Source organism: Pelecanus crispus, chromosome 6 (genome assembly GCF_030463565.1).
Source record: "Pelecanus crispus isolate bPelCri1 chromosome 6, bPelCri1.pri, whole genome shotgun sequence".
Lineage (NCBI taxonomy): Eukaryota > Metazoa > Chordata > Aves > Pelecaniformes > Pelecanidae > Pelecanus > Pelecanus crispus.
The window spans coordinates 5,165,915-5,180,792 of NC_134648.1; the positions used below are offsets into that span (position 1 = coordinate 5,165,915).

Consider the following 14,878-nt stretch of genomic DNA (forward strand, 5'->3'; position numbering starts at 1 on the left):
CTTAAGAAGCTTGATTCTCTAAGGCTCGTATCCAAGGGCATCAGTCATTAACACACTGAGCTACATCTGCTTCTTGGCTAAGACTGAAGAAAGACATCTTAAGCTGGAAATCCTGCTCGCTCGCTCGCTCTCTAGTGCATACGGAAGGGGAAGCATATGCAGCAGCAGGTTCCTTTTTTTTTTTTTTTTTTATTCCAAAAGGCTGCCTCACTTTGGAGATGTGGTGACAAGATAATGGAGTGAAAGTCTCCCATTTCCAGGGAGGAAAATTACAGGAGTCAGCCAGAGAAAGGAAGGAGCAAGTTAAATAACAGCAGAAATAGGAAGGAGGACAGTGGTGAAGAACTGGAAATAAAATTAGAGGAAACAGGTGGAAAGCTGGCATAAAGCTGGGAGATATTTTAGGCTGAAAGTGGTTTGGTTTTGGCATTTTTTAATTTTTTTTCTTTTTTTCCTTTTTTTTGTTTTTTGTTTTATTGTTGGTTTTAAATTCTAAGCTAGTTTTGGAGATCCCTGCAGTGAACCAGGCTGCTTTAGCGTAGAGCAGCTTCCCCAACGTGTCCTTTTCTCTCTCCCTGCCTGCTGTCTCTGCTGTTGCTGCTGCTGACAGAAACGTGTTAGGAAAGCAGAAGGAGAAAATGCCAGCCATCCTGGTAGCCTCCAAAATGAAATCGGGACTACCTAAACCCGTACACAGCGCTGCTCCAATCCTGCATGTCCCAACGGCCAGGACCATCCCACAGCCCTGTTACCTGAAGTTTGGGAACAAGGTGGAGGTGACGAAGCCATTGTATTACAGCCAGATTCCTCTCAAATCTCCTAATGGACAAGAAAACACAGGAGATGGACTCCCACCAAGGAAGAGTAGCTCGGTAGAAAATGGATTTGACACACAGGTTAGAAGGCACCAAATGTTGGGGAGGTGTATGCGAGAATTTATTTCTATATTGAATGTGCACAGCAGGTTTTCTGAGGTAGATAGTGGTGTGAACAGCAGTGAGAGAAGGGATGTGTGTGTAATAACATCTGTCTGCAGTGGTGGGATGTTTTATATTCCGCATAGTGGCATGTGTTACCAAGGCATGGCTTTGTAATTTTGTCAGCGTGGTGGAGCTGATGGTGGGGTGGTGAGGGATGGTGCTGTGTGTGCTGTTTGCCTGTGTCACCTTTCCGTATTGCCTTTGCTTGAACTTGTGGGATTTATGGAAGGGAGATGGAAGAGATGTTGTTCGTGGGGTGTGTTCTTTGTGTTCTTTCTGTAGGTGCTAATTGTAGCGGCTGGGTTGTGTGCCTGGGACGGGGAAAGATTCCTGGCTGTCAAATGTGTTTTGTGTTTGGTCATGTACTGTGCTGGAGTATTAGCCATGTGAACATTTTGTATTTGTAGTTGGGGGGGGAGTGAATGGGAGGCAGCGCTTGATGTTAAATTACAGTGTGCATGTCATTCTCGGTGCAGCTAAAATAAATAGATTATGTAGGAAATGAATACTCAAGTGAAATTGGCTGTTTTAATGCTATATGTACATGACACCATAGATGCAGCACATTATCAATAGGCATTTTTTAGATTTCCCTTTAAGGTGTATCAGTTTGCTAATGTATTTTTAGATATGCTGCTTCCTGTATAGGGAGGAGAAATGCACGTTCTTCAGCTCGTTTAGTTTTTGTCAGCATAGCACCGTTTTCAGCATGGCTCGGATTGCCTTGCACTGCCGATGCCCCAGTGTGCTCAACAGCAGTGTAAGCAGAGAGTACGTGTGAGCGTACTACGGCGCGAGCAAAGCAGATGGTCTGCTGCAGCAAGCAGAATTGATTAACGTTATATAGAGATTGCTGTATAGCAGCGTGATGTATTTTGGCAACAGCCATATACATTACAAGCTGCTTCTACCGATCTCTGAGCCCAGTAGAAGGTGATACCATTATACTGGGGTAGGGAAATGATGACAGATATTTATCTTTTTTTTTTTTCTTTTTCTTTTTCTTCCTCAGGGAATAATGGGTCATCCCTACCATCTCGCTTTTGCAATCTGTGGCCTCGTAACCCTATTCTCTTAAGACAAGTGCAACTACTGATGGGGCGTGTTTGGCCCCGTGCCCTGAATTTTAGGATATGCTGCACTTCCATTGCTGGTAGACAGGGTGACGTATCGGGCTGCTCAGGCCAGACGAATATGACTGTAGCAGTTCCTGAGGGACTGAGAGCAGGAAAAGGAGACAGACAAGTATTGGCGGCAGGGTGGTGGCAGCAGACAGACCGACCTGCGCATCGCATCTTGTTCTTGGGAGAGAAATAAGCGCTCTTTTTTTTCCTTGTGCTAGAATCTGTCCTTGTGATTATGAAACATCAGCGAAATCTCATTATGTGTTGCTCTTTCTCTCAGACACGCCTTGGTTTCTGCATAGAAATTTACATTTCTGCAAGAGTGATTGTTATTCATAAATACTTTCTCATCTTATAATAGATTATAATCAGAGAGATCCTGCCCGTGGTAGGCACTTGCAGCAGGAAGGGGAATACTATGGTCATTTTAACCCTTATACAGATGTGGAACAAACCCTGGGGGGTTTTATATCCTGACGATGAAAGGGTTGTCATGCTAACTTGTTATATTTAAAGAGGGAGTGATTTTGGCTAAAGGAATTTCAGATAATTTTGAGTTTTGAATAAGCTCAGCAGTGGGAGAAATCCTAAGCTTTGTCATTCTCAGTAACCTCATCTGGGTAGCAGTCTTAGCAGATGACCAGCACCTTTTAAGGTGTGAACCAGGGAGGTTTGTTTTACTACGCATTATCTTGAATAAACACAGTCCTTTTTTGTTATTCTTATTGATCCAGCTTTGATCCCTCTGCCCACATAAGCATGCAGGTTTTTGCCATTCAAGGTAGTAATTTGGAACATCGGTCTATATCTAAAGGGAGATCTTTCCAGAACAGTTGTATCAAGGGCAACGTTCTTTTCTTTTTCTACCGTCCCTCCCTCCCGAGGGAGGAGGAACAGGATGGACGGACAGCTGTCAGATGCTATGTCAGCAGCTGAAGCATTTTTATCTTGGAAAACATTCAGCTACATTCAGGTATAGAAGTGCTTTCTGATAATAAGCCTACTAAGGTTTAGTCTTAAACATTGCACTAGGACTAAATATTTCAAGAACCATAGACATGTCCTGTGAGGGCGATCACTTGCTTCTCTGGATATTTTATCTTGAGCACCAATGTGGCCCTCACCATTTTATAGTGCTGGCACCTGGCATACCCTTGAGGGAGGGAGGGAGGTTATATTCTTATCGTGGCATTTAGAGTTTAGATCCACAAGTAGGACTGATACCAAATGCTTTGGCATTTATCTTTTGTAGATCTCGGTCCCCGCATGTAGTTTGCATCCCACGGGGAAGGACATCATATCCTCCTGTGTGGGTGGAGGGAGAATTAAAAAGAGATTGTGACACTTGGATCAAAAACCAAAGAGAGAAATAAAAATGACCAAAATCTATTGAACTTGTGCTGTATTCCTTGCTGAGGCTGAACTTGCAATTTGCAGCCCCAAACTCTCTCTTGGAGTTAGAGGCGTAAGCTATTTCCATCAGACCCCAAGGTGACATCAGGCCACGCAGGTGGCAGAGAAGCGTTGCTTTTGTACAACTGCTTAGCGGTTAGAGCGTTCACTCAGAAGGTGGGATGTCTGAGTTCAGTTTCTATTTCAACACGAGGGAATTCAGACTCATATCATATCTCTGGAGGGTTTCATAATCAACAAGCCACAGGATGTTCTAGGATTATTTTAGGGAGTTGCTCTTAATCCTGTTGAAGTTGGTCCTCTTTGCACTGCATAATACAAAATTCAGTTGCATGTGCAGAGTAAGGACAGAGAGCAACTTGACCTCATATTTAGGACATCTGCTTACACGGAAAAAGATGATGGGAGGGATGATAGATGGGATACCTTTAACTATTTGTGCATATGAATTTTTCTCTCTCCTCATGCTGTCCACTTTGAATTTCTAGATGCCTTTTCCCCTGCGCTTAGTTTACTGATTATTCTGGAGAAGAGGCTGTGTCTAGTGCATAGACCAGAAGTCTCAATGTGAAGATACTAGACCATGTTCTATTGCTGGTTTAGTGTATTTCAAGCCACTTGCACACCAGTGCTAGGTTCATGAGCTTTTTTTGGTGCCAGGTGGTACCTATCTTGAGCCTGATTCTTCAGAGAATGTGGGCACAGGTGGTATTCCTTAAAGTACTCATTTTTTTTAAAAATCCTGAAAGTCATGGTGTCCCACTTGAGAAAAGTGGTATCAGTGAAAACTTCTCAATATTTTGATTTTTTTTTTTTTTCTTTTTTTCCCCCTCAGTGTGGTTTTACATGTGTAAGCTGGATTTTATAGTGACTGGAATTTTTGTGTCTTAAGGCCATATAAGGGCAATGTGTTATTTAAAATGCTGTGCAATTTATAAAAAGCATTCTTCAGAGTATTTCACAGGCACTTTCCAAAGAAAGGTATGAGGCTTTTAGCATCAAGCCCGTTGTAAATGCTAGTCGGAAATCATCAGTTGATGAATCATGGCAGTATCATTCCTATTTTATTGTTACAGATACACACACTCCATTCATTTTTCCATATTAGATTCCCTGTGTTGTGCGCAACAGTATCCTACTGTTGCACTGGTGCTTATTTTGCCTGATTTGAAAACACCGCCAATAAATTGTACCCGTATTTAGAGAGCATTGTTTTGGAAATATTTAACTTTGTTACCAGAGAAACTTCCATCAAGTAGATAGCAAGATAGTTCTCTCATATACAAAATGGTGTTTATGAGTTATTCTGAAAAAGTCCTATGTATTTGGCTACTAAATTTGCATTAGTTATTTGAGACAGAAGCTATTGCCAATTAGAAGTCCATGGGCACCGTAAAATTGTTCATGCAGGGTGCAAGAAGAAAGATACCATTCCAGGGATACAGTATGTTGCCATGTTATTGTGAAAGCCACCGAAGGAGATAGTGGATTTAATTACTGGGTTTATTGCTGCTATGTTGTACTCTCTACCTCCTTCATTTTCATTCTCTGGAGAACCTAAAAAATAATTACTGTTCCTATCTTAAGTAACTGTAGCAGTCCTAAAAGCACGGGGACCTTACTAAGTCATTGGTCCCACCCTTCCACTAAAACACTTCAAGTTGACAGGTATCTATTTAACCTAGTATTAAAGTATGTGTATTCAGCAATTACCTATAACTGTCCTTAACATTTAGCAGGGAGGTGCGGAGGTGGGATTTGTTATTTCTTTGTAAATGTCTTTGCAATATTAATTTGCTGAAAGTTAGGCAGTTATCCTCTCTTGGTGGATGTGGAAGGCAGACGCTCACTAAGTGTTACCATGTTCTCCCTGGCTTTTCTGTTTCTCTATGCTAGGCAAACCTAATTCTTTTAACCTTTACTCTCAGATTTCTAGAACTCTTACAACTCTTTGTGCTATCTACTGAACTCTTTTCAGTTTGTCTAGGCCTTGCTTTAGGAATTCAGTTCCAAACTGGATAGATATCGTTGTCTGCAATAAAACCACCTTGTTCAGCTAGATTTTTCTTCATGTTGCTTTCCCAATTTGTGAAGATCATGTTGAGTTGGGCAGTCTAGATCTGGAGCGGTCTAGATCTCCCCATTTTCTAGTCTTACGCTAGATTTTTCTTCTAGTGATTTAGTTCTTCTTTCCTAATTTGTGAAGATCATTTATATCTGGGGTGTTCTAGATCTGTGGTGTGCTCCAAAAACATTTGCAATACCCATCGAGCTTAGAAACATCCCTGTTTTTTTCTCATTAGCCGTTCCGTAGTCTGTCAATGACAATGGTATGGAACGGATTTGGCAGAGATGCTCCATTACAGATCCCTGCAAAAAAATCTATGGGATAGCCATTCCTAGGTTAATAGCACACTACTGAAAAAATTTCAGGGAGTTTTTCAGTCAGTTGCGTGCTGCCTTGAAGTACTCTAGCTGCTCACAAATTGATTACTTAATAGGTTGCTCCAGTATTTTTCCACACTTCAAATTTAGGCTCGCATCAACTGTTTCCTGAGCCACATGTGACTTGCAATCTGTTGCTATTGGTTAGCCTTCTCTGCCTCACTAGCCCTGTTCCCATGCCATTAGCAATCCAAATGAAGCCATATAGCTCAGATATTAGTAATTACTTTTCTATATTTTAATTAACTTTATCAGAAGCCATTTATACTGTCTTGCTAATGTGAAGCTTCATAGAGGGGAAGATTAATAAAGCATATTGCAGAGAAATTATGCCTTCCTTTCTCACATGCATTAGCCATTTTTATGCATGATACTGGGCTTCACAGTTTTACTACAGAGCCATCTTACAGAAGGGATAGGAATCAAGCAAATCTTTATCTGAATCCAATTTAAAGTCAGGTGTGCATTCATTGGTTTCTGTGCCATTATGTGAGCTGCCTCAACAGTATAAAATTTGGTCTTGCTACCACTGCTGAGCTAATTATAAAAGAAATTTTGAGAAATGTAGTCAGTAATACTGATAACTTCACCATAAAGATAGTTTTTTGCAATGTTGGAAGAAACCAAATGAGGTCACGTTTAGGATGTGTACAAAGGAGACATTTTACTGAAAAGTTGGGAAAATCTAAGAAAAACTATAGATTCAGGCTATCAAAATATATAAACACAAAAATGATTTTAAATTAGTATTAATTTTAATGGGCTTGCTTATGTAATTATAGTTATGTACTTAAGTACATTCCTACCAAAAAAACTTGCTGTATCTTGCTTTCTGATGGAATTTTTTTTTTTTTTTGGACACACTGTAAGCAATCTGAGGCTATTAAGTAGCCAAATTCTTCTTCTATTTACGATTACAATGTTTTTGATAATATGTTTATAGATATATAGGGGTAAATATTAAATTGCTAGGAGGTTGTTCCAAACAAAATGTTACCAGATAGAAAACAATTCATAAATTTTTCTATTGTGATTACTAACATGGAGTTTTCAGTGATGTGTCTTTTGATATAAAAAGCTACCCTGTTTTAATGCCCAGCATTTGAACGAAAGATGTAAGATTGCGCTATAAACTTAGCATGATCTTTCATTGTTGGGTTTTCATTTAGCGTATGCAAAGGGTCGCTTGGAATTCAAACTTCCATTCAGTTTTTAATTGTACTGAATAATGAGTGAAAATGTTTTGGGTTTTTTTTTTTCTCTGATTTCAGTTTAATTGTGACAGTTCTTGAGTAAAACAGCATTTGGTCATCGTGTAATATTCCTTCCCAAGTTCAGTACCTTCATTGTCGAATTGCCCAAGATGGGATTTCCAAAGATATTTATTGTTGAGCTAATAATGCTGCTGTGGAATTCACTCAAAGTTTTATGGCCCATGGTTAGTGTTTTTGAAACACCCATTTAATATGACCTTTTTTCCTGCTTCCAATTTATTTTGGGTTTTTTATGCTATTTCTTTGATCTCTGCTAATAGGTAGTATCTAAGGGGCTTCCAAATTTTAGTATACTTAACCTAAGAGCACCCCTTAGAGGTAGGGATGTTGTTCTTATTTTATAAATGAATGGGTAAGGAACAAAGAGACTTACCCAAGGTCATAAAGTCTGCAGTGCTATAGAAAATTGCTAGCTAGTCCCCTGACTATTAGATTATCTTTCTCCTTTGCTGCTACTTGTTAATCAGTTCAAAATGCTTATGCATATGGTGTCCATGTGTTCTCCCTCTGTCCTTGAAACTGTTAGCTTACTCCATAAAATTGTATTTCTTCAGGGAACACTCTCACTTCCTTTGTCCCTGTTTGAGCAAGTAATTTTTGTCACCTTCTGCTCTGATGCCTGATGTATGGCAGCACCCAAGCAGGACACTTTGGTCCAGCTATCCTCTAACCAGAAATGAGTTAATTATTAATTTTTTTGTCTTGCTTTCTCCCTGCCTGCCTTTGCCTCCCTGGATGCACTGGTGAATTTCTTTGACAGCTTTTAGAGTTTTGCTTCTTACTTTTCCTAGAGTGTTTGTCCATTGTGTGTTCCACAGAACTTACCTTTCTTGATGCGAGCGTTGTATTTCAGTTCTGTTAGGTGCTCAGTCTCTGCTGGAGGCTTGTTTGAACTGCAGTTGGCTTCAACAGAGAAGCATTAAGTCTTCCTACCTATCCAACTGCTAGCTGATAGAATCATAGAATCGTTTAGGTTGGCAAGGACCTTTAAGATCATTGAGTCCGACCGTAAACCTAACACTGCCAAGTACACCACTAAACCATGTCCCTAGGTGCCACATCTACACATCTTTTCAAATACTTCCAGGCATGGGGACTCAACCACTTCCCTGGGCAGCCTGGTCCAATGCTTGACAACCCTTTCGGTGAAGAAATTTTTCCTAATGCCCAATCTAAACCTCCCCTGACGCAGCTTGAGCCCATTTCCTCTCATCCTGTCACTTGTTACCTGGGAAAAGTGTCTGACACCCACTTCGCTGCAACCTCCTTTCAGGTAGTTGTAGAGAGCGATAAGGTCTCCTCCTCAGCCTCCTTTTCTCCAGGCTAAACAACCCCAGTTCTCTCAGTCGCTCCTTGTAAGGCTTGTTCTCTAGGCCCTTCCCCAGCTTTGTTGCCCTTCTCTGGACACGCTCCAGCACCTCAATGTCTTTCTTGTACTGAGGGGCCCAAAACTGGACACAGCATTCCAGGTGTGGCCTCACCAGCGCCGAGTACAGGGGGACAATCACCTCCCTGCTCCTGCTGGCCACACCATTCCTGACACAAGCCAGGATGCTGTTGGCCTTCTTGGCCACCTGGGCACGCTGCTGGCTCATGTTCAGCCAGCTGTCGACCAACACCCCCAGGTCCTTTTTGGCCAGGCAGCTTTGCAGCCACTCTTCCCCAAGCCTGTAGCGTTGCATGGGGTTGTTGTGACCCAAGTGCAGGACCCAGCACTTGGCCTTGTTGAACCTCATACAGTTGGCCATGGCCCATCGGTCCAGCCTGTCCGGATCCCTCTGTAGAGCCTTCCTACCCTCAAGCAAATGAACCGTGCCACCCAACTTAGTGTTGTCTGCAAACTTACTGAGGGTTCATGCTGGCATGCTTTATGGAGCTCATCATAAAGTAACATTCTCTAGTCTTCTGCAAAATACTCTCATCAAAAATCAGGTGGTATGAACTATCCAACCTATCCTAAAAGAATCTCCTGGAGATGCAGAGAGGTACAAGCATATTAATAAAGAACAACAGATACTGCTTTTTAAAACTCCTGGCAGTAAAACCTCAGCTTTTCTTCTCAAAAAAAAAACCCAAAAAACAAAAAAAAAAACAAAAAAAAAAACCCCAACCAACCAAATGAAACAACTATGAAGAAGGGATCTAGTTAAACGGAACATGAACCTTTCCCAAGTTTCAAGTACCTGAGAAGTGCTAAAAAGAAAGAAAATTATGAGACCAGCACCCCCTGTGCTCTTTTTTTCTATCCAGAGAGTATCAGAAAAGAAAGCCTTTATTTTGTTGAGATAGGAAGGGTGGATTCAGTTCTTGGTTTTGGAAATTCAGGGCTGGTTTTGGCTATTTTTGATTTCCTTTGAAGAGTCCTTTGAGAAACATTGTCTAGTCTGTAATTGCAGTTTCCAGATTATCTCATCACTAGATTTAAATCTCTGTTTAATTTGTGGAGTATTTTAATGCTTTTAGCTTACAAATCCCTTTTTCCTACCAAAGTGGAAGAAATTAAGGAGGGATTTAAATCAGTAATTATTTTGTTTGAACTTCCCAAACTTGCAACACAGAATAAATATTGTAAGTGCTGTTTAAGAAGATACAGTTTTGAATAAAGTGATAGCTGGGCCTTTAATGGAAGGATATGTTTTCTGTTCTTCCATTGTTTCTCATTTGCTTTCTGCTTGTTTAGGCTTTGGGGCTAAACTTTCCACTTTTATTCTGGTATAAATCAAGAGATGCTCTTAAAATTTAACCCATTAATTTATTTTTTCCTTGCAGCAAACTGTAGAATCTCAACCAAACTCAGATTCATTCTCCTGAGAAGTTTACCTGGCTAAAAATACCCTGCTTGAATATTATTTTTAGAAACATCTATATTTGAAGTATATAAATGGTCAGATTTTATGTGTATTATTAGATGTGAACTGTTGGTACATTTTGTAACAGGAAGCTGCTGGTTTTCCATTCACCAAGAACTGGATTTCAGTCAAGAACTTGGCACTTACTTGTATGCCTCTAATTTTATCTGTAAATTGTTCTTTCTGAAATAGTTTGTGGAAACATTCTCAGTTTCTTCAGTTTTGCAAAGCATAGGCATGGAAATAACTGCTAAAACTTAAAACAAATAAACCATTTATTAAAGTAAATAATTGAGAAAACAGGTCACTTCTTATTTTAAAACAGGCTGAGATCTGAAGTTTTACTCTGATTCCACCTTTTTTTTCCCTTTTGAAAGTATTTTTAGGTGCGTTATCCTTGGATTATTTTTCATTTTACTTTGGGGTTATTTTAGAATTGGAAGCAATGTGTGGGAAAACAATACATGAAAGGAAAAAATATCTAACTTCTGGATTTCAAAATGCACTTTTACCAGGACTTTTGCCCCTGTGCGTGTTCAGTTTTGGACTGTAAAATCTTCATATTGACAATGTCTTGTTTACTCTCATGGCCTCTTCTTAAATTTTAGCCGGTGTCCATCCCTTGTCTTGAATGTTTCCCTAAGTGTCCTCTCCCTATTCTGAGCTTGGGTGGGTTTTTTCTCTACAGCTATGGCTAGAAGTTGCCATATCCTCTTTCTCACAGTTGGAAGGAGTCCCTAAATCTCCTTATTTTACCTGTCCTGTCACTAATATTGGTCCATTTCTTCTGTCTTGTCCTTTTCCTAATGACCGCCACGGTATAATCCAAAAGAGCGTAGTGGTGAGTTCATGTTTACAGTGTAGACTCCAGAATTGCCTGTAGTAGCAGACGGTAGCAAGGCTGTATTGGAGGAACTAGCGGCTGTAAAGAGAGTCCGTGGGCTACTTTCCAATAGTACTTGTTGAGGTTTTATTTTATACAAGCAAGAAGGAAAACTTACCGACTGTAGAGACCAAGGAACTAGGGATTGGCAGGTTTGGTAGTGATAGTGCTATGCTTGACAAGAAAATATGGTCAGGTCTCTGAAACATGAATTCTTGGGTGATAAGTTAATGGATTCATCGGCGTTTTCTTTGAAAGCACAAGTTGGTCTATTCATAAAAGTGCTAAATACTATTAGTCCTTCGTTCAAGCTCTGGGAGCTCACAGGAGTAGAGGCTGAGGTACTTGGCTTGCTGCTCCCTCCATGCCTTGGGTCGGGGAAAGACGGGTTCTTAGACACGATGGTCCCAGAGGCATAGGGGACTGGGCTGTAAAGCCTTCTTGGAGAAACCCAGAGATGTTTGTCGCACCTGCCTGACAACAAAGGTATCTAATTATATACATCCAGGCTTTCTCATGTTATATACATAAAAACCCCAACCAAACCCCCCAAAAACCCAAAACAACCCTTGGCAGGCTGGCTGACTTACACGGCTGCAGAAGTAGCTGTTCTCATTGCTGGGATCATGTTGATTTGGTTATGCTTTCTCCAAATGGAAGGACTCAAGTCACTTCCTCGATCATTTCCATGTTCCTCCTCCTCTCCCTGATAACGCTGTAGAAGCTGACAAGGCCTTTTTGCCAATAGGCAGCTACATTTTTCAGAGTTGTGTAGGAAGCAAATCTAGGATGGCTGTCTGAGGACACCTGTACTTTGGTTTTGGGAGAAGTGGAAGAGGTGTACGATAGACTGGAACTGTAATTCCTTTTGTAATACACTTAGCAGTGTATTTTGCGTCTGTGACAGAGCTCTTTAGAGGCTGTTCTTCAGACGAAAGGGATTTTGAGTGTGGTGGTCTCATTGCCACAAAATGTGAGGATCTGTAATATTTCCTAGTGTCTCAGCCTCCTTGTAATCCATTTGATGGATCTGCCATTCTCAGAGACATTCTCAGTTGTAAAGATTGTTGTAGTAATACCTTTTTGTTTCCTGTGATGAGGTGAATCTTTCCTGATAGGATCACCTATTGTCTACTGAAAGTGCTGACCAGCCATTATTTTTATATTCTGTTTTTCTGCCATCTATTGATTCTATGTACTTGCCCGCTGGTAGAACTGAATGAATGAAAGAAATTAATAACCTGGTGGGATTTCATGCAGTTGATCTAGCTTGTGTGCTGACATTTTATGGTGAACATGGATACTTAGACTTTGTTACACTTGCATATCTTGAAACAAATATCTAGAAGCAGATTCCTTTTTCTTTAGCCATGTCCACATGAACCATGTCCACTGTTAGAAACTGCAGGTAACTTTAGTACCGATAAGCTAAATACTGGTTTTGTACAAGTATTTTTAAAAGACTGTAACAGCTGTCTTTCCACATCGTATCTATTTTGGCTGTTTCTCAGATTATGACATTAATTACCAGGAAGTAATTTCTAATCAACTTGTACAAGGGGTCTAGCAAATTTGCTTCCTCTGGCAGATAGACAACTATCAGGCATAGTATTGTAAGATCAAGCAGATACAAAGATTCATGTCATGTCTTTTGGAGTCTATCCTTTTGGATTTCTTTTGAATTTTTATCCTGCTCAGCCAATGTAGCATGATGCAAAGTATATTTTATTAGGGAAAAGTAATGTGAGAACAGTATCTGTACATGTGCGTCAGAGGTTAAAGGCCTGGAACAGATGTAGAGGACACATTTGCATCCACAAAGATCAGTGTGCAACTTTGAATATAGCTGGTGGAAACAATAATTAATGGATTGGTCTGGTAAGACAAATCCGATTCTGTTATAAATTATTCTTCATTTCAGAGAGTCTTACAGATATTTAGGTCTTCAAAACTAATTTTAAAAATGTCGTGTGTGTTTCAAGACCAAATGCCCATTGGCCATTTGAAGCAATAGCTTAGAAACGAGTTTCTCTTTTCTTGCTCGATAACCACGGGTCAGTCTGTTTCTCAGGATGGCCGTACGTATTCCAGACTTGTCTGTGGCTTAGCTGGGATAGATTATTTTGGGAAGGAGTATTTTCAGCATTGCTGTGTCTTTCTCCTCTGCGATGGGCTCTGGAGCACACAGGGCCCCGATCCTCCAGGGTAATGTGCCAAACGAGCACTGCCAAGGAAAGCTGGCAAAAAGGTGCCTGTCCTCTAGCGTGGAGCTGGAAAGGGGAGGCAGCAGCGTCCTATTTATCCCTACACAACCACCCCAGGGGAATTCTAATGAATTTGCTTTAATTTACAAAACAAAACCACTTTCTGCTTTTCAAGAGGGAAGAGCAGTGGTTGCCTAGGATCCTGTTTCCAAGCAGTCGGATACAAACTTCCCTCACTGCAGCAATGGAGACTTTCTTTTCAGTTGCCTGTAGGAGTTAGCCTTTCGGCCTTTTAGCTGGTAGGGTTTGGACCATGTGGAGTGATTGGTTTTCTAGGATTTAACACTTAGACTCCAAATGGGTAAAAGGAAATCTAGTTGTCATAAGGAGCAGAAATATTTAGAAGAGTATCTGTTTGTGAATGAAAATGTCATGCACTTAAAATTTAATGATGGAAGCATCCTCTGCAAGTGAGACTTACCCAGGATTTCCTCCTTTCCCTGTGGTCGCTTCTCACTATGGTGCCAGGCAATGGCAAACACTGTGAATATTGTGACAAATTTGGAGGTGCAGTGCCTTTCTGTGAGATGTCCGCCTTTGGGATCCACTAGCCAAGCTGTGGCAGGTGCCTGCAGCAGAGGGAAGCACAGAGAGACCCCAGGCTCTGTGAGGATGCCAGGCCACGAAGGGACCCCCAGCCAGCCCTTTGTGCAGCCTTTGGGTGGAGGAGCAGGTACCAAAGGGCAAGGTAAGGGAGCCGGGCTTGCCTGCTGCGCCTGGTCCTTGCCACCAGCTCCCCAAGCCTCGGGTGTTGAGGGTCAGTGAGGGTCCTGTGGTGGGCTTTCAGCTGCCTCTGCCACAGGTTGCTTTGGGGATCCTGGGGATGATGTTCCTCTTGTAGGTGTATTTTGGCTTAAAGGCATTATGGTGGTGAGACTTGGAAGACCAACCCTGTTGGAGGTGAAGTGAGTTGTGGTGCATACGCAGTGTGGAGCACTGGGATGTAACACCCATGGCTCATACCCACCGGTGGTTTGGTTTGGTTTATCAGGTTGGATAGCAAGGCAGCTGTACCTTATTTTTAACACAAGAACCAATTCCAGCTTCCCCTTGTTGAGCAGGTTACTTGCTGCAGTAGGCACTTGAAAAAGGAGAAAAAAAGAAAGAAGAAAAAAAAAGGCAAAAAAAGGCATATGAAAGAACCTGAAATAAAAAACCCAGTCTACAAAGCTCCTAGACTACTTAATAGCAGATCCTTCACTCTCCTATACATGGTTTCAGATTTGTGCTGAAACTTAATCTCTTGGCCACAACAACATAAACGAGATAAGATTTAGTCCTCTTTATTGCCTCCTGAGCTCTCTGAGATTGAGCAGAAAAGGGGTTTGCACTGAACAAACACAAATTTTTATCTATTATCTTCATAGCCTGAGAAATGTCCGTTGGTGTGAGACATTATGGTGGGGACTGATGCCACCCTCGGCTTCCCATAGGCTGCTGTGTCAGCATTTCTGAGCTGATGGCCCATCAGATCCACTCAGTGTTTGTCATGCAGCATTAAGCAAAGAGAGATTTGAAAGTTCAGTGTTCCACTGGCAAATCATTTAACTTTAGATAATTTTGCAGTGGTTTTCAGCAGCTTCTATAAATGGATTTTCAACAAATAAAAGCCCTGGGCTTTCCGTGCACGTGTGCACGTTTCAGTC

General features: G+C 41.2%; 1 protein-coding gene across 3 annotated transcripts in view; it reads left to right on the forward strand.

Moving 5' to 3' along the window:
- The first annotated feature begins 638 nt into the window (after positions 1-638).
- The window catches only part of NAV2 (neuron navigator 2), a 233,966-nt gene continuing 219,726 nt past the window's right edge, over positions 639-14,878 (forward strand). For all 3 annotated transcript variants that reach the window (XM_075713174.1, XM_075713175.1, XM_075713176.1), the window contains exon 1: positions 639-896. In XM_075713174.1, the coding sequence (XP_075569289.1) occupies positions 639-896 (258 nt within the window). The remainder of the gene's footprint in view (positions 897-14,878) is intronic.